This window comes from Passer domesticus, chromosome 5, assembly GCF_036417665.1.
Source record: "Passer domesticus isolate bPasDom1 chromosome 5, bPasDom1.hap1, whole genome shotgun sequence".
NCBI classification, from domain to species: domain Eukaryota; kingdom Metazoa; phylum Chordata; class Aves; order Passeriformes; family Passeridae; genus Passer; species Passer domesticus.
In genome coordinates this window covers 69,343,755-69,362,638 of record NC_087478.1, presented here as the reverse complement: position 1 = coordinate 69,362,638, position 18,884 = coordinate 69,343,755, and the positions used below count along the sequence as shown (strand labels likewise).

The 18,884-nt window shown below is 38.5% G+C and overlaps 1 protein-coding gene across 3 annotated transcripts in view; it reads left to right on the top strand.

Annotated features, from left to right (window-relative positions):
• Nucleotides 1–18,884, top strand: part of BRAF (B-Raf proto-oncogene, serine/threonine kinase) — an 82,828-nt gene that overhangs the window by 8,967 nt on the left and 54,977 nt on the right. For 2 of the 3 annotated variants that reach the window (XM_064420865.1, XM_064420866.1), the window contains exons 2-3: nt 6,880–6,981; nt 17,894–18,157. In XM_064420865.1, coding sequence (XP_064276935.1) covers nt 6,880–6,981; nt 17,894–18,157 — 366 coding nt within the window. Of the gene's footprint in view, nt 1–6,879; nt 6,982–17,421; nt 17,484–17,893; nt 18,158–18,884 lie in introns of those variants that run through there. The other variant, XM_064420867.1, reaches the window with a different exon arrangement.

Here is an 18,884-nt window from a genome sequence, read left to right as displayed (position 1 = left end):
AAGTAGCCAAGAACAATGTGCTAATTGCACCCACCATCTTGGCTGTGTGAGCTGCAAAGCAGTCAGTGCCTAAGGTTCTTGGGTAGCTTCATTTTTACAGAGAAACTGCTTGGTTATGTTACAAGAATAGACTTCACTGAGCTTTATGCTTTACAGGTTTTGGATTTATTTTAAAAAATATTTTTCAACATTTGCAAGATATAAGGAGCATTTGAAGTCTGAATTCCTTTGTTAAAGAGGAGGCAACTTAAGGGGCAAGGGCCTGTCAGACTGAAAGACTGTTTATTTGGCTTTAAGAGTATGAGCAATTGAGTTTGTATTTAGAACTAATGAAAGCAAAAAACATAGATTACTTTCAGTTGCAATTGATGTTTTGCAAAGAAATGGGAGATAGTTTCTGCTGTGAACTCTTCAAAGATGATACTTGGATACTTTAGTGTTAACTTAGATGTTGCCTCGTTTTTTGGAGAGGAGTGGAAGTTACTTGGTGTTTGGTTTTGGTTGAGATGGTTTTGTTCAATAAGAGCAGTGTCAGATGCAGCTGGAACCTGCACTCCTAGTTACAAGTTAGTCTTTCCTTCATAAAAATTGCTACCTGTTAAATGAAAAATAGATTTTCATCTTGAAGCCTTTTTAATATTTAATGAACTGCTGTGCTTACAGCAGATGCTCACTGATCGCATTCCTGTATTAATTGACCTAGTTATGATCCTAGTTGTCAGACAGGGTGGTACTGAAAATGTACCTCTTCTTGAGGATTTTCCTTCCTAAATGTAGTCTTGTACATGTTCCCTAAGGCCGTTTGTCATGAGTCTAGAAAGATACATTCATAAGCTTTTGTGGAAAAAGAGATAATGGGTCCTTTTCCTCAGTATCTACAGGTACTTCTGTAGATATTGTTGTCTGTAACTTATTTATTAGTCTGTGGTTGTAAATTTTACTGACTCATTTTGAACTGCCTACATACAGACTTTGACGGTGTTCCATTGTTGCCTATCTCAGACATTTTAAAGGACCTATAAATAAAAAATATAAAAATGATTCATTGAGATTTTAAAAAGTTGGGCAATATGAACTAGGAAAGACAAGCTTGTTGTTGACCTTCATGTCACTTGTGTAAACTCTCATGTGAAAGCCATTACAGGCTAGTTTTCAATTCAGTGAAGTTTTTCAGCTGTTGGTCACACTTGTTTAATACGAACTTTAACTGCACTGTTGAAAATGTGATACGCGTGAAGAGCCAAGAGAGTAGGAAAAATGGAAAAATTAACACAGCGAATTTGCGAGAAGCTTCCACAGAAAAATGGAGAGGAGCTATAGCCTGGTGTATTGGAAGAAGGCAAGGACTCTCCATACTGCTGTCCATGCTTGTTCCAGCACATGCCTGCAGGAAATGAGAAGCAAGCTTAGTAAGAGTTAAGAGGAGAACTGGGGCTGAGTGAGAGGGGGAAGTACCTGAAGGAGGTACCAAAGTGCAAGAAAGGGGTAACAGTGATTGTCAGCATAGAAACTCAAACCCACATATGCAAATGGTTTTGTGGTCTGCCCTGTTATTAACCCCATTCCTATGTCCTCTTGCCTATCCCAAGCATCTCACTTTCAAATTAGTTGGTATGGTAGTCCAGCTAAAGACAATCTCATACACAACTATAGTGTTTTCTGACAAAGTGGATCCTTGCTCAGGGGACCAAACAATTGAAGTGATGGTGTAAGAAAGAAGCCTGAAAGGATTGATTGGAGTAGTATTAGATGGGTATTGATGATTTTGTCCTCTTCATAAAGCGGTTTCCAAATGAAATGCTTAATTTCTTGATTGGTTTATTCTTTAATTCACTGTTAGTTCTATCAGTATTCTGATAGATTATCAAGTGTGATAATCCAAATGCAGGATGTACTGTTCCTGGACAAACAATGCAGTTTTTTCTTACAGAATAGATTTGAACTTTCAGTGTCTTCTACCAAGTATGAATCATACAGCTTAGAGTTTGGATGCTCTGCAAGACTTGAGTAGTGATGCCAGGTGCAGAAAGTACGAAGATAGGTTTGCTTTGTGATGTCTCAGGCACTGCACATTTTGACAAGCACCGAAGGATGCAAAAATAACTTTGTGGCTTAACCTTGCGTGTACCTGAAATTATTGTCCAAAGGTTCTTGAGCTCTCTCAGACTTGGTGCTCTAATTCCTTCCTTGGGGGCCACTGGAACAGGCTCCTGGTGTGACTCCTAGAGATGATCCTATGCAGTTGGACTCAATGATCCTTGTGGGTACCTTCCAACTCAACATATTCTGTGGTCTGTGCAGCCATAGTCTTCCCTGAACGGAATGAGTTTAGGCTTCTACTGTATCTGACTTGCCTCTGGCTTGAAATAGGTCATCATCTTTATTGTATTGTAAGGCAGTGCTTATTTGCAAAATTAATGCACAGTTACTTACAATAGGCAGATTCAAGTTGATATATTCCAGTATATCTGGAATATTTCCAGTTGTCTGGCTGCCTATGTCTATGTTAGCCTGCGTCAGCTTCCTTGTGTCAGCAACACTAAAAGGAGAATCAAATCTAATCTCTTGTGATAGAGAATAACCTTAACCTAATGCTACAAGATGGGCCAGAAACATTTATTTGATGCTTTTTTTGGAAAAATGATATGGTTATCCAAGCTGTAAAGGATTCATTACTTTTTCATGGAACTACAGTTTAAAAGTGTCTCAAATTCCCATTCTGTTTCCTCTGGAAAGGGACCAGACTTGCATGTGGGCAGTACTGGATGCATTGCAGGTTTCCTTCAAAATGCATTTACATTTCCAGCAACTGTCTCTGAGGCTGGCATCAATTTCTATAAGATACTTGACAATTGTGGTTTTATGTTTTCCTACAGGTGTGGGTTTCATAAATATAGTGGAGTGTTCATGAGAATAAGAAAAAATATGTCTGTTCTTTCTTAGTAACTTTCAGGCAGTTTTCTTCTTTACTTCTATTACTTTTCTTTTACTTCTTTAATTCTAGTTTTCTTTTAATTTTATTAAAAAAGTGTGAAAAAAGAGGGGATAAAGGGATTACTTTAATCTTTAAAAACTTGGGTTTATTTTGTGATGTAGGAACAAGCTCTTTGGTCCGGAACTGATTGATAAAAGGATTCCATATGCCATGGTTTTGGTGTCTTTGTTGTTAGGCAGTTCTTTGCTCTTGTCTTGGAATGTATGTACTTATGGGCAGTGAGACCTTTACTCATTTTTGCACATTTGGGTTTTATTTGGACAGTTTAAAGAAACATATGTATCTGTGAGTGCTGCTGAACTCCAGAGATGTAATTCACTGGGCTGTGCTCATGACACAAATTAAGCTGAGTTTTCTGAACAAGCAAGTCTGCAAGGAGGAAAGATGGGTTGAAGTTGCTGGCTCTACTGGCTGTGAAAAGACAACAGGGGTGGTGGAGTTTTTGTGAGACAAAAGCTGTGGATGCTGTGCTGGGCACCAGCAGGCTTTTGTGAGTCACATGAGGTCACTTGTTCTGGGTTCCTGTGAGGAAAAGTCTTGAGTTCCTTCAATTGAATTGAAGTAGCAATCGATCCTGCATAGTAGGATGCAGAGTGCCAGCACAGGGGTTCATTCTCAAGCCAGATACTTAAGGATTGCTCTGGACCACAAAAAATTCTGTCTTAGTATATTCACAGATGCAGAAAGCCAGAAGGTAAATTTGCTCTAAGTAAATAGCAGTACAAATTGCCACTTAAAAGGAAATTGTGAAGCTTGGAAATTTGTTATGGCATATGTGTTCTTGGGCTAGAATATGTGTTCTTGGGCTAGAATATGCTAGTCAATACTAGATTTGTGAAAGTTCTCATCTTGTCAGAAGACTTGATGAATATGGCATACAAAATAGCTTTTACATTTCTGTGAGCAACAAGTAATTATTTGTTGCTATGGCTGACTTTGATATATTTCCTTCTCCCTTCAGTTTACTTTTAAATGTATGAAGAGCCTTTCTAAGATTATAGAATCCATATTAAGTTTGCCTGTAGGGCTCCCTTGTGGAATGGCTCTTGGTTTCCTGCACAGATATACACTAGGTAATTCAGGGCAATGATTTTGGTTCCTCTGAGAAATTTTGTCTTCCATTAGACTGTAATTTCAGCTTCTTCGGGTGAAGATATTTATATTGTAGGCTGGTAGCAAGTTTAAATTTTTTTAATCAATCTTAGAATCACAGAATGGTTTGAGTTGGAAGGGACCTTAAAGATCATCTTGCTTAAACTGCTCTGTCATGGACAGGGAACCTTCCACTAGACCAGGTTGCTCAAAGCCCTTTCTGACTGGGCCTTGAACCTTGTCAGGTATGGAGCAGCCACAATTTTGCTAGGCAGCCTAAATTAGTTGGGTTCCACTTGCTATGATACTAACTTCGGAGGAAGATCTCTGCCCTTGGAGGCTATTTGATTCTCTTGTCAACATTTCCAAAATTACATGTTTCCGTTATGCATATTGCTGGTGGTGTTACATTTGTTATTTGGTGTCTTTACTGTAAGGGGAGAGAGAAACAAAGTTCTGGTTATGGACAGAAAATAGAAAATAGTATGAGCAGGGAAATTACTCATTATTGATATTGAAAAAAAAGTATTTGGAAACTCATGTGGCAGGGGCTACTTCTTCTTGGCACTGGTGAGGCCTCACCTGAAGTGCTGTGGCCTGTTTAGGGCTCCCCAGAAGGGAAGAGCTGTGCTGACTAAACTGTCCAATGAAGGGCCACAAAGATGATGGGCAAATGGAAGATGGTGCCAGGCTGTCTTCAGCAGTCCTTGGTGACAGGACCACAGGGAGTGGATAAAAAATGAAATACAGGGGGTTCCTTCTGAACATCAGGCAACGTTTTTACTGTGAAGGTGACTGAGCACTGGCACAGATGCTGTGGACTGTCCATCCTTGGAAATACTCAAAAACTATTGGACATGGTCTTTGGCATCCTGCTTGAAAAGGAGCGTGGATCAGATGACCTAAAGAGTTCCCTTCCAACCTCAAATTCTCCTGCAATTCTGTCTTGCTTGGTCAGCCAAAAATCTTTCCTCTTCATCTTCCTCCTTGCCAGGCAGTTAAGTCTAGTAAATTGTTCATTTAGATGAGGAAAATCTTTGCTGGGTAAAATTGCCAGAATAACCAAATAATAGACATTTCCTTAAGTACTAGTGAACCTATTTCTGGAGGTAATCCTGAGATAATTGCTAAGATTGCTAGGAATTCTCAGTACATGCAGTCCAGGTTAACAGCATGTTACAAATTACATGGTAAGCAAATGTTCTAAGCCTTATATTGAACAGGTTAATTCTTATGGTGTTCATTCATGCTTGTTCTTTTCACCAAGCATACAACTAGTTCTTGTCACCTTGGGAAAAACTAACCAAATACAGAAAACCATCTCTTTGCTGCTGGTTGGCAGTCCTAGGTTCACTGATAAATGTATGCAAGTTGACTCCCACCATTGCCTCAAGAGAATTTACGTACAGAATACTTGAGTAGCACATTCTTTGGTATCCCTCCATTCTCAATCTTTGTAGTTTGGTTTACTTGTTCCTGAGGAAACTTTTTGCTCAACTGCAGCATCTTGATGAAGTCTTTGTTCTGGTGTCTGTTCAAAAAATTGGGCTAGAAGTGAATCAATCATTAGTTTACTTCAGGAAATTGCTGGCAGATAACTCGATATCTAGAAATAGAATGGGTAAATAAGGTGATGTGCAAACTGCATGTTCAGTATTTTAGAGTTTGTTTGTTTGTGAGCCTCTCAATTTACATATTAAAACTTGTTTTGATCCATCTTAGATTGCATCCTATTATTGGTGCCTACTTTAGAATATGAAATTATTTGCATGGTTTTTTTGCAGAGGTAGGTTGTCACAATTTCTACATTGAGACCTGATCTTGAGACTATGTATTATATATTACAATCCATGAAGTAGAAAAGAGACCGACTGGAAAAGGTAACAGGAATCTTTTAACTGTCTTGGGGAGAAGCACCCTGGGGATGCTTTTTAGACCATCCTGGCTCTAAAAGTTTCATTGAATAATTTTTTTCTGATAAGTAGTCAGAATAACAGTATGTATGAAGGAGCAATTCTCCTCTCTTCCTCCCTCATCCTCTGCTATCAATTTGTGATTTTTGCTTGGACTTGCTTCTTACATTAGTGTAGCATTATTGCTTTAAAGGTCTGTTTTTGTGCTTTGCTGACTTTTTTTAGGTATAAATTCAGATTCATGATACTGTTCACCTGCAGTGGTGTCCAGGTCCTAAAGTGATCTCTTTCCAGTTGTGAAGAAGGAGTAGCAACATGAGTGGTTTCACAGTACAATGCTGTAGGTTGTCTCTGTGCACAGGAGGTAAATGTCTTTTTTAGGTCATGTCCAAGGTCTGTAGCTTGCAGGGTAGACTGAATATGGAAGTTGAGACATAGAAGATGCTCTTTAAAATGAAGAGATCCTATTGCCATGTAAATAGAGCTGTAGGTATGGGTTTGTGAGTGTTGTTAGCACACATTGCTAAGGTTTAATAGAAAAACTCCTTCACTAAATTTTGTAATACTCTAGAAATTGGTTTGCAAAGTCTGGCAAGGAAAATACTTCATATGATTGGTTTGCTTTTCTTGTTAATCATTCTTAGAAGTTGTTTATTCAATGGGTCCAGAATTTTAAGACCAAATATAAGTTCTTTCTGTTTATTTCAGAAGCAAACTATTACTGACACTGGATGAACAGGATAGCCTTTTGCACTTGTTTATTGATAATTAAAAATTTTATTGTAGACTTGTCTTTCTAAATATTGAGGGGTTCTTATTTTGTTCTAGGACAGATTCTGTAGGCTTCCTTTGATTAAAAATTTTAATTTTCTGTTCTAGGTGTGGAACATCAAACAGATGATTAAATTGACACAAGAGCATATAGAAGCACTGCTAGACAAATTTGGAGGAGAGCATAACCCACCTTCAATATATCTAGAGGTAAGTTTACATTCAAACAAATGTGTTTAGATTAGTGTTGTGTTATCTTATGTGAAGTATCTGAGGTTAAAACTGAGAATACCTGTATTAAAAGGTTATGTTCTCCTTGTGCATTACAAACTGAGCTCTATTCTAAGAGATGGAAAAGAACTGTATGGCATTCCTGGGATTCAGTAGGGGAAGATCAGTGGCATGGTATAATAACAATGTTGGTGCAATAGAAGTGTCAAGGCCCTTCATAGGGGGCAGGGGAGAGAAGATTGTGTTTATAATGGAAAAAAGTCATGCTGTGTTAAAGCCAATGTATACATGAAACATTTTCTAAGACTAACTTTGCCTTTAAAGCAGTTGACTTCCCTTTTTTGTCTTTGAAAAATGGTCATGTATAATCCAAAGAATTGCATTAGTAGAAGGGGACTTCTTACAGAAATAGATCAAATTGTGTGGTGGATTAAAATTTTTACATCACTCCACATTTATAGAGTTGCGTTGACATAGAACCATTAAGAGCTGCATGCAAAAGTTACCTCTGTTAGGAACTGAAGGGGCATCATTTGCTTCAAACTTGCCCTTTTTGTGCTTCCCTCAAGTATTGAAATAACTGGAGGTCAACCAGATTTCTTTTCTAGTCCTTTTATTTGCAATTGCTGCCTAAAGGTACTGGATAATTAAAAATAAAGATCTCATTATTTTAGGTACTTCTAGCTTTTATCTTAATATGTTAGAGCAGGGCACTAGGTTGATTATACAAATGTTGACATTACGTCCTGAACAGTTAAGGTCAAATGAGGCCCTTGGTAGTTGCTTTACTTATTGCTAATGTGAAATAGGAGTATTGAATCAGTGCTATCACTGTTTTATCCACTCTGCTACATTGAAGCACACCTCTGTTTCCACAAGGACTGGTTCATTCCATATGTTTGGATTTATTATTGCTACATACAAGTGGGTTTTGTTAGATTGTGTATCAAACTGCAACAATAATGAACTTAGTCTGTGCATATACATCTATAAGTCTGGATTTAAGGTAGGGAAGTTGTTAATTTAGCTATTTGTCACTTGCTTTTATTGAAACTAAAACCAAGATACATTACTGGAAGCTCTGTGTTTGTTTTGTAGGTCATTGATAGAGAAAAGAGCATTTTCAGTCATAAATAGGTACTGGGAAATTATTATGACAGCATGAGGAGTAAGTCTGAAATAGCTGGTGACCACAAATCATGAATCTGAAAGCAGATTTGCAACTTAAATGGATCCATGTGCCACTGAGAGGAAGCTGCAGCTCTGGCTCATCAGTGTGATAGGGCAGCCCCATGAGGCAGAGCAGGGTGTTCCTCTGCTGTAGTGAGTTCCACTGGATCATGAGCACGTCTTGGCATAAGTCTTGCTGGTTCTGACTAGGGAGCCACAAGCCATTGGGTAGAAGGTGAAAGGGGCTGACATTGTGCTTTTGCAGCTCTTATCCCATAGGGCAGTCCTGTGGAAAGGGCCCACCATGGTTGAAATGAAAAGTTTGTTCTTCCCAGCTCTTTGCTATGCAGTTCCTCAGCTTCCTTTGTTTGGGTACTTGCTGTACTGACAGTGACTGAGCTACCAGTCACTAACCTGTACGGAAAATACCCTGGTTTTGTTGGATTACTTTACCATCCAGGTAGTAGTTTAAACCTCATCATGAAGAAGTCAGTGAGCTGCAAAGCTGTGGTTAAGATTAGGGAAGGGAAAGACTTTGCAGCCACGAGCCAAGAGCTAGAAGATGGGATGAGAGAGGAAAGGAACTTATTTGAGTGGTCACTAGCATAGATTAGATCATCCTCAGATGCATTTATCAAGGTGAACAGGATTAAATGCTGCAAACCTGTAATTTGTTTAGTGTGTAGACTTCCTGTGGTAGAACTAGAGCGTGAAAGGGAAAAAAAAAAAGAAGCAATGTATTGCTGAATGCCAGCTACAGTTAGAAGCAAGAATTACTCTTTACCTTTGACTGTTAATTTCAGTCCAGCAGCAGTTGTCTAGTGTGTCCTTTCTGTGCGTTTCCCACCTTTTGGCTTGGTCGAGATGGGGCTTGCTTTCTATTCTCAGAATTACTTGGCAACAATTTATCTGTTATTTAGCAGTAACCTGTCACTGCTAGAGCTCATGTTTTGACTTCCTGTATTCCATCACCTGTCAGAGAAAGGGCCAGAAAAACTCTGGTTGCAGTACAGAAGAATAAAGCTATATGTAAAAAGTTTTGAATGTAGTGTGGTAAAGTGTGAAAGAGCATGTTTGCCTCTAGGAAATGCAGAACCAAGAAAACATAGTGGTTTTGATACAAATAGGAAGATGTCTGTCTGATGTGTTAGAAATGGCAAACTTGCCATGTACAGAGTTAACATGTGATATTGGGTCTGGGGCTCAAGTTCTGGACGTGGGTGTCATCGCTGTCTTCTGTGGAGGGCTCTTCTTTCCCCTTAAGCTCTTTCTTACCTGCAGTCTGTGAGTAGGTCTGGATGTGGTCTGTGTAGTCTCACCAAAAAGCTTGGGTGGGAAGGTAATGGAACTTAGATTCCATCCATCATCTTCTGATCTATTTTTATTGCTTTGTCAAAGACTCATTTCTGGCTGTAATATAGTCCTGCTTTTACCCAGAATCTGTATGAAGAATTTTGGTAGTATGTTACTTGAACTGCATCACCCTTCCCTTTGTTGCTTTAGATTCATAGAATGGGTTGGGTTGGAAAGGGTCTTTAAAGTTTTTCCAGTTTAACCCCACCTGCAGGTTGCTCAGAGCCCCATCCAACTTGGCCTTGAATGTTTCCAGGGATGGGGCATCCACCACCTCTCTGGGCAACCTGTGCCAGTGTTTACCACCTTCATCATAAAAGTTTTCTTTCTTGTGTCTAGTCTGGATCTACCCTCTTTGAGTTAAAAACCATCAGCCCTTGTCCTGTAACAGCAGGCCCTACTAAAAAGTCTGTCCCCATCTTTCTGATAGATCACTTTAAATATCAAAAGGTTCTTTAACTATTACAGGCTGAACAATGCCAGCTCTCTGTGTGTCTTCATAGGAGAGGTGCTCCAGCCCTCTCATCATCTCTGTCACCTTCCTTTGTACCCTCTCCAACAGGTCTATGTCCTCTTATACTGGGAGCCCACAGCTGGATGCAGCACTTGAGTGGGGTGTCACAAGAGGGGCAGAATCACCTCCCTTGAACTGCTGGCCACGCTGCTTTTGATGCAGCCCAAGATATGGTTGGCTTTCTGGGTAGTGAGTGCCAGCTCCTGTTAACTTTCCATTCACCAGTACCTGTTCTGCAGGGTTGCTCTCAATCCCTTCATCCCTCAGCCTGTATTGATTAAAACTCTTCTCCTGCTCTGACCTCTTTGCATCTTCCATAAAATGTGAGTGACTCTTAAAGACTTCTTAAGAGAGTAGATTGTGTCTCTTGATCATCTCTTGAGGTTGCTATCAGCAAGCATGTTGTCTTCTTTTAGCAAAAGTCTAAATTAGCCAAAACTAAATGTGAGGTAAGCATCTGCAAATGAATGCTTTTCTTACACCCATATTGCCTTTCACTAGATGTAAACATCTAGTTTTATTGTAATGCTTCCTGCAAAACCATGGCTATTTTTATTCTTCTGATAAGTTTGACAGCAATCCATCCATCTTCCAGTGTGTAGATTTTCAGTATCGTAGATTGTTTGGTTCTTTTGTACTCCTCCCTGGCTTTACATCTTTAATTTACTACACTACCCACTACCTGCTTGTGTTCACAGAAATTGCAGCACCCTGTACACTGGCTCCTGGCCTGTGTTGGAGCTGCCTCTGAAGACCTGTCAAGTGAAGTTGTGGTTGAACCTGGTGACAACATTGCCTTTTCAATTAAAGGTGAAAGGAGGGGTTGGGGGGAGCAGAGGCTTGTGAGAAAATGAAGAATTCAACAAGGAAATTAATCTGAAAATGGAGCATTCAAAGGTTATAATAAAATTATTTGTGCATTGAATATAAAACATACATCTCATGTAAAAACAAAAAGGAATTTATGCCTTAGTTACTGTTGCTCAAGAAATAGAAGCTTTTGTTTCTGTATTCATCTGAGAGTGAAGACAAAATTTTCACCCTTCTCAGATTTAATTTTTTTCCCAAATTCAGGAGAGGGTGTCAATGCATTTTACGTCAAAAGAACTTTAAATTTGACAGCTGTTGTTGCAGCCATCATTTCAGGTTTCATCAACTGACTACGAAAGAAAATGCTTTTCTTGAAATATTGAAAGTGATTGACTTGTGCTGTGTTGAATTCAGGATATATTTAATTATTCCTGCAAGACGGGATACTCAAATTTAGGGGTATCTCCCTGCCTTGATCCATCACTCCTTAGTGATAGTCTTATGAAGGTGAGTGTGCAGCAGGGGGAATAGAGCAGAGCGTGGAAGCCTGGGTGGAAAATATAGTGTGAAGCTGGAGGGCAGCAAGTTGCTTGCCCTGGTCCTCCCTGGGCAGGAAAACTGGGGCTCAGGAGGGAGACCAAAGCAGAGCGACTTCTGTGTCTAAGATACAGGGGCAGGAAACAAAATGTACAGAAGAAAGAAAAGAACATTTGTCATGAACCATGGAATTTTCTTCTAATCATTATAATTAGTAATAGCTTTGGGAATCTTGTCAATATTCTCTAATGTGATGGTAAGAAAAGCCTTTCTGTTTATTCTGTCTGGAAGAAAGAATAAACCTAGTAAGCAATGACAGTAGTAAAATCTAAAAATGGCTTTTCGCCAAATTTCCTTCTTATATAATCTTGGCTTTTAACTTTTCCCATTTGCTGTGTGTGACCTCAGCTCAAACAGACTCCTGGAAATCACTCTCAAGCCACAGAATGGTTTGGGTTGGAAGTGACTCTTAAGATCATCAGGTTCCAACCCCCTGCCATGGGCTGGGAACTTTTCAGTAGACCAACCTGCTCAAAGCCCCATCTAGCCTGACCTAGAACAGGGATGGGGTGTCCTCAGTTTCTCTGGGCAACCTGTTCCATGCAATAGAACAATTCCTCACAATTTCCTCCTAATATCTAATCTCAACACACCCTCTTTCAATTTAAAGCCATTCCCCCTTGTTCTGTCACTACATGCCCATGTAAAAAGCCCCCCTCCAGTTTTACTGTAGGGCCCCTTTAGGTGCTATAAGGTCTCCCTGGAGTCTTCTCCAAGCTGAAGAACCCCAATTCTCTCGTCCTGTCTTCATAAGAGAGGTGCTCCAAATATTTTAAATTACTGCTTGTCTCAGTAGATATAGACACACGAATTTTATTTTTATTTTCTCCTGGAAAAGAGGCTGCAGGAGCTTCTCAGTAGGTTTTACCACACTTTTTGGAAGCACTCTGTATCTCAGTAGCTGAAAACATCAATGATTTTTGTCTTCCCACATAATTTCTTACTGCGTTATATCAGTCCTTGAAGTGCTGTTTCCCAAAATACATAGTTTGTGACTCACCATGGAAAAACCCTTTTCCTAAGGGTTTGTCTAAGCATTGTAAATATTGGAAATATTTACTGCAAAGAAGGCTGCTCTTGTGATACTGGAAAAACCTGGGATTCACTTAGCAAAAATGGTTAAAATATGCAGTTGTGTATTCTTTAGAACATGCATAAAAATTTATATTTCTTTTTTCTCTACCAACAAAGTACTGCTAAAAAGGATAAGCTGAATTAAGGAGAGTAAAGGTCTGTATATTGGTAACAAATGCTGTGTACAAAATGGAATGGGTTGCACAGGCCCAGGCTGGCCAAAAGCACTCAGCTCAAACTTAGAAGGGAGGGATCGTGCTTAAATGAGTTAATCAGATTTGTTAGCTTTTGTAGACTCTTAATGACTGTTCAGGGAGACCTTACCTATTTAAACTTCCCAACTCTTGTATGTCCTTTTTGCCCCATAGTCATGTGTACAGTATTACCTACCTTACTTACCTGTAAGAGCTGAAGCAGTATTGGCCCATTTGTGTGTAAATTGTTGTCTGGGATGGGGTTGCATTCTGGACCTGTTGGTTACTTTGGTCCAAGACTGAGCTGCCTGGTCTATAGGGATTTCTTTGGTTTTTTGAATTTCGACTCCACACAAAATGAAGCAGTATGCAAATGTATAGAATTACAGTGGTATCAAAATAAGTTTTAGAACTCGGTCAGCTTTCTAATACTGTCTTGAAGGAATCATTCTCTTTCTTACTCCTACTCTTGGAAGCAATTTAAAATGAGAATTGTGGGGGTAGAGGTATGTTTGCCCCCAGCTACTGTGATTTTTATTTTTTTCTTGGCTTTCTCTTTGCCTGAATGTGTTTTATTCAGGGGCATTGCTGTTCTCAGAACTGAGAGTTTGGCTATTGAACATCAGGAGAGTATTTAATTTCTTATTCCTGTATATCTGAAGAATCCATGCAGGAGGTCAAATTAGTTTATTAAAGAACATTACATCTTTGCTGATCTGAAGTATGCTTATTGCAACAGCATGCAGATACAGTCTAAAATAGATCTTGGTGATGAATCTCAGGTTGTTCCAGACTGTGGGATTCCAGGAAAACGCTAACACTGCATATAGACACTGGGAAACCTGGTGGCCCTCTGGGGAATTTCAGATTGGCTTTTACCAGGCTCCTAACAGATGCTGTTCAAATATGTTGGACCAAATCTGGAGTGTCTAAAGTTAGACTAAGTACAGATTTAGGAGTCTTACTAAATGAAGAAATCGTTGACGTACGTTACTGTCTATCTTCAGCTCCCATTTAACTTAGTGGGATTTGCGTTTGATCAACAGCCTAAAAGGTCAGACATCTTTTAAATAGAAACACAATCTCAGTTTCAAAGACCAGGAACCTGTAGTCTACTAGGCTTTTGAGTCTTGCAATATGTGTATATTGCCTAAACTTAATTGAGGAAGAGAGAGGGCATGGCAAAAACAGTTACCTGCTTGAGTTTGGACTGGTGTTCTACCCAGATGTAGTAGGGGGCAGAGAGAAGAAGAAATCATATCTTGCCGCTTGGTTTCTCACAGATTAATTTAAAAGAAAAATTGGTTAGTTGCTTTTTATTTCCTTCGATGATTTCACTAGAATGTATAGCCTAGTCATGGCCCAAGAAAACAAATTTCAAATATAATATAAATTATATGTAAAAAAAGAAGTGCATATTTTTGAGACAATCCTTTGTCCTCATCAACAGAACTCTTTTGGCACATCTGCGTAACATCTCTCAGATTCTGTTGAATTCTGAAGTCAGTTTTTATTTTGTCAGTAGGTTGAAACTTTTAAGAAGTAACATTAAGGCTGCTGCTCCTGAGTATATACAGTTAAAACTGCAGATATATACAGCAGAATAAGAGAGCAGTTGTGTTTTGGCATGTGTGCACATTGAATATAAACATGCCATCTTGTAATGCTTTAGTTGGACTTTGCAGCTTATCAGGCCATGTTGCATTTTACTTAGTTGAAGTATCAGGGGTGTTCTCACACATATGAGACTATTATATGATGTGAAAATATACTGATATGCAATATAATTAAAATTCACTTTTCTGTTTTTGATAGCATAGGATTATATGTAGATAGACAAGTTGTGCAGATTTTAATCTAATGTTCAACTTTTCAAATATATACTTTGTGAAACTAAACTTTGTAAATTCACACCAAGTTGGGAGCAGTCTGAGCTGTCAGTGACCCACGCTCATACCACCAGCAGCAAACTGCACACTGGGCTGCAGCAGCAAATGAGGAGGCACCCATCCAGTCATTAATTGTGTGGCTGCTTTGGGGTGGTGTTCAGCACAGGGAAGAGAAGCTTCAGGAGAAATCTGCAGGCTCTTTCAACATAAAGAGAGACTCGGACTCTTCCCAGACCTGCACAGCAAATGGGGAAGGGGCAGTGTTGCAGATAGTGAGCATCCAGTTCATTTCAGAAGAGACAATTCTTCATCGTGAGTGTGGGGTTTGAGCTCTGGAACTGGCTGCCCAGAGGTTGTGGGCTCTTCATCTTTCCAAAACTTGCAAAGCTTGCTTTGGCAAGGCCCTGAGCAACCTCATTGAACTTGAAAATTATTTCTGTGCTAAATATGTGTTAAGACTAGATCACTTCTGCAGATATGTTCTTACCCTTTTTTCTCTCTTCTTGTTCTGTATCAAGCAAGATTTAAGTTTTATGTAGAACATAACTCACTTAATGGGAATATGGAAATTGATTGGATTGCAGTCTAGATTTCCTGTACTCTTCCTTCTGAAATGCCTTTAGAATCCTTGATTTAATGATCTGTTTGAATCTTCGTCTTAATATTTTTCATGTTATTGATTCCTTACAGACTTAATCTTTTTTGTTTGTTTTTCAAAAACATGGTCAGAAACCAACCTCATAGTTGACACAGTGACCCTTGACAGACTTGAAGGTTTGTGTAGCTGTGGATGCTTGTCTGCTAAAGTGACTGTGCTGCTGCAGGTCAGTTTAGTGGCTGATAGGCAAAGCTGCAACATGATCTTTCTTTCAGCTGGAAATACCTGCTATAGGTCAGCTTTGCTGATGTAACTGTCTTTGAATTTAACTCTGTAGAATAATTCTGTCTAGATTTGATGCTGTTGTCTTTGTAAGGTCTATTTGTGTTAATCATCAGATGAAACTTTGTTTCCCCTAAGTATTAACCTTTGTGAAATGAAATTTATTGGAGATATTCTGTTTCTGCATGTACTATAGCCCCTTTTGTAGAAGAAGAATTTTTTTAAAAGAGAAAAATCTTTTTAAAGTGTAGCAATGCATTTCTAGTTCCTTTATGTTTTACTGTGGGGTCTTCTGCTGTGACACCGAATAACTGTGTGGTACTTGAGAGCTTTTGTTCTCAGAAAAAATACAGAGCTTTTTGCAGAAATCAGTGGTATAGAACCCAAAGCCAGCTGCAGTCCCCAGCCTTCCATACTCATTGTTTATTCTCTTAAGATAAATCATTTGACTTTGGTTTGCATTAGTGACAGATTAAGCTGCCAATGTAAACATTGTAGGATTGAGTATTTTGAAAGTTGTGTGTAATTTTGCGAAGGAACTAAACCCACGAGTGTCCGGAAGCAATGTAATGTTGTCTGTGTTTGAATAATATTTTGCAATGTTCATGAGAAAGGGAAGTAAGTATTTAGAACAGTATTGGTGAAATGGTAACAGTTTATGTTTCCTAATTTTTGTTTACTGAAAATAATTCTTGACACATGAAGCTTTTACTCAAGTTTCCACACAAAGTTGATCCTGGAAGTAGGAGAGGCACATGTGTTATTGTACAGCCAAAAAATGCCATTATTTATGGTTGGGTAATCTTTCAATTTACTTTTGACAATACAGTTGGGTTAGAGTGAAGATGTTTTGGCTTTAAGTCTCAGAGTTGAGGGTCTATTTGTGAAATGCTAGACATCTTCAGTTTTTAAAAGAAATATTAAATAATTCTCAGTTTCTTGCAACTAACATATGTTTATCAGAAGTGGAACCCATAACATTTAGAATTTGCAACTGTGATGTTCACCTCCATCCTGGGAGGATGAGAAGCTTTCTTAAAAAGGGAGGGATGAACCACTGTTTACACAGCAAGAGCAGTTTGGATTAGGTGAGCCTGCACATATAACCTGGAGAAATAAATTCCTAATAAAACATAGTACTTGTGGCTGCACTACTAAATGTTGGTTGTTTTTTATTTATCTTTTTCCACATTTAGTTGCTGCAGACTATTTGGTCAGTCCAGTTCTCCTGTAACTTTAATTAGCAACAGTTACAAACAAGAAAGTAGGAAAGCAAGTAAAATAAGCGATTAAAAAAAACCAAAAACCCAGAACTAGAAAGTATTTTTCTTTTGTGTAAATGTACTGGAAAATATCACTGAAGAATCTATGCATGTTGGTATGGATCTTGCTCTTGCTATAGAGAAAAGTAGGAAATTCTATTCCCTACTGCTTACATGTCAGGTTTCGAAGATCTTTGTTTATTCTTTTCTGTAAAGGTCTAAACAAGGTCTAAATATGTCCGTTAACACCGACATGCTTCTGTAGTGTGAAACACATGTTGCTTAACTGATTCAGGTTTTTGACGATATTCTGGTAATTTATATACTGAAGAAATGGTTCTAGTATTTTATATCAATCAAAATTTTCTTGTTGCAAAGTTGTGCATAACAAACTTTAAAGAAAAATATATACCGATTATATATGTGTTTTATAGACCTTGGCAGTAATGTTTAGTTTAACTACATTTCATAAAGACTTAACGGGCAAATTTAATATTATTGGTGTTTTTGTTTGCTTAAGAAACTTGATCTGTGTAAGTGGGTTTTGTGTAAACATGCTGAAAAGATGTTAAAAAACTTTCCAAGTATCACTTTTATATGTTTATGGATGGCTTTGAGATGGGCAAACTTTGTTGTCTTCTAACAGAAAAGCATTTTTTGTACTTTGTTATGAAAGGATAGTGCCAGTGATGAAGGATAGTGAACAGTGAGGAATCAGATACAGGTCATAAGAAGCAGGTTTGAGCTTTCTCTTAATTATTGCATTAGAAGTATTTAACTGTCATTCTAACAGAATGATTCTGGAGCTCAGTAATTCAGCATTGTAGCTGACAACATTGGTTAAAGACTTCTGTCTTTTTTTAAGTGGTTGTGAATTAGAATCTTCAGTACAGTGCTTTGAAACAGTAACTTAGGATTTCTTCTATCCTTTTCTTCATTTAATATGTTAAAATATTACTTGTCGGTTCAGAAGGTTTAATATGATGTTTTTCATTGTATGCTGAAAATTTGACCTGACCACTTTCTTCATATTCTTTGGAAATTTATATTTGTTTAGGAAGTGTTTTGTTTCACATTTCATCAGAATTTATATTTCTGGTTTTGTCTGAGGCTACTGCATGAATAAAGCAGCTGCTGTTCCTTCACAGGCCTATGAAGAGTACACCAGCAAGCTTGATGCTCTACAGCAGAGAGAACAGCAGTTACTGGAATCCATGGGGAATGGAACTGATTTCTCTGTCTCCAGTTCAGCTTCAACAGACACAGTTGCATCATCTTCCTCCTCTAGCCTCTCTGTAGCACCTTCATCCCTTTCAGTGTATCAAAACCCTGCTGATATGTCACGGAATAACCCTAAGTCTCCACAGAAGCCCATTGTTAGAGTCTTCCTGCCCAACAAGCAAAGGACTGTGGTGAGTCAGTTTCTATTCACATACTTGTAACCTCAATATTTCCTGTGTCTCTCTCCCTCTGTATACAAAAGTTAATTTCAGAGCTGAAATATACCTGGGTGGAGGGTGGAGGTCAGAAGTGTCATGATCACAGTGCTCTGCTGCACTCCGTTGTTTTGATCTGTTGAATGTTTTTGACAGGATTAACTCAAAAAAGTTCATTATAGCAATAATATAGAATACAGAACTTTCAGGAGTTTTGTAACTATGAAGATACCTCAATAAGGATGTTCTCAAGTCAGTTTTATTGGATAAATAGTATTTTACCATTTTACAATAGTTATAAAGGGGCAATAAGCTCTATTTCTTGTCTTATACAAAACTATTGATTAGTTTAACAGGACAAGATGGAGGAAGTATTTTCTGTATTATCAGAGTTACTAGAAGTATTGAATTCTTTAGAGCAAGAACCAGCCTCTTGCAGCTTAGGCTATGCAGAATTTCTTGGTTTTTTTTTTCTTCTATTTTTTCCTGCCTACTCACGGTGGTGAGCATTTGTGTGGAGACCATGGTGATCTTTTCAGATCTTGTGTAGTGAACTGATGAAGGGAGGGACATAGATGCAATTAGAGGGCTCAAGAAGTGTTGCCCACAAACTGCTTGAAACCTGGTGTTTATCAGTATTACAGTGATTTCTGATGTCATGGAAGAGTAGTTCACTTTTTGCTGCTAGAGAAGGGATTTTTTT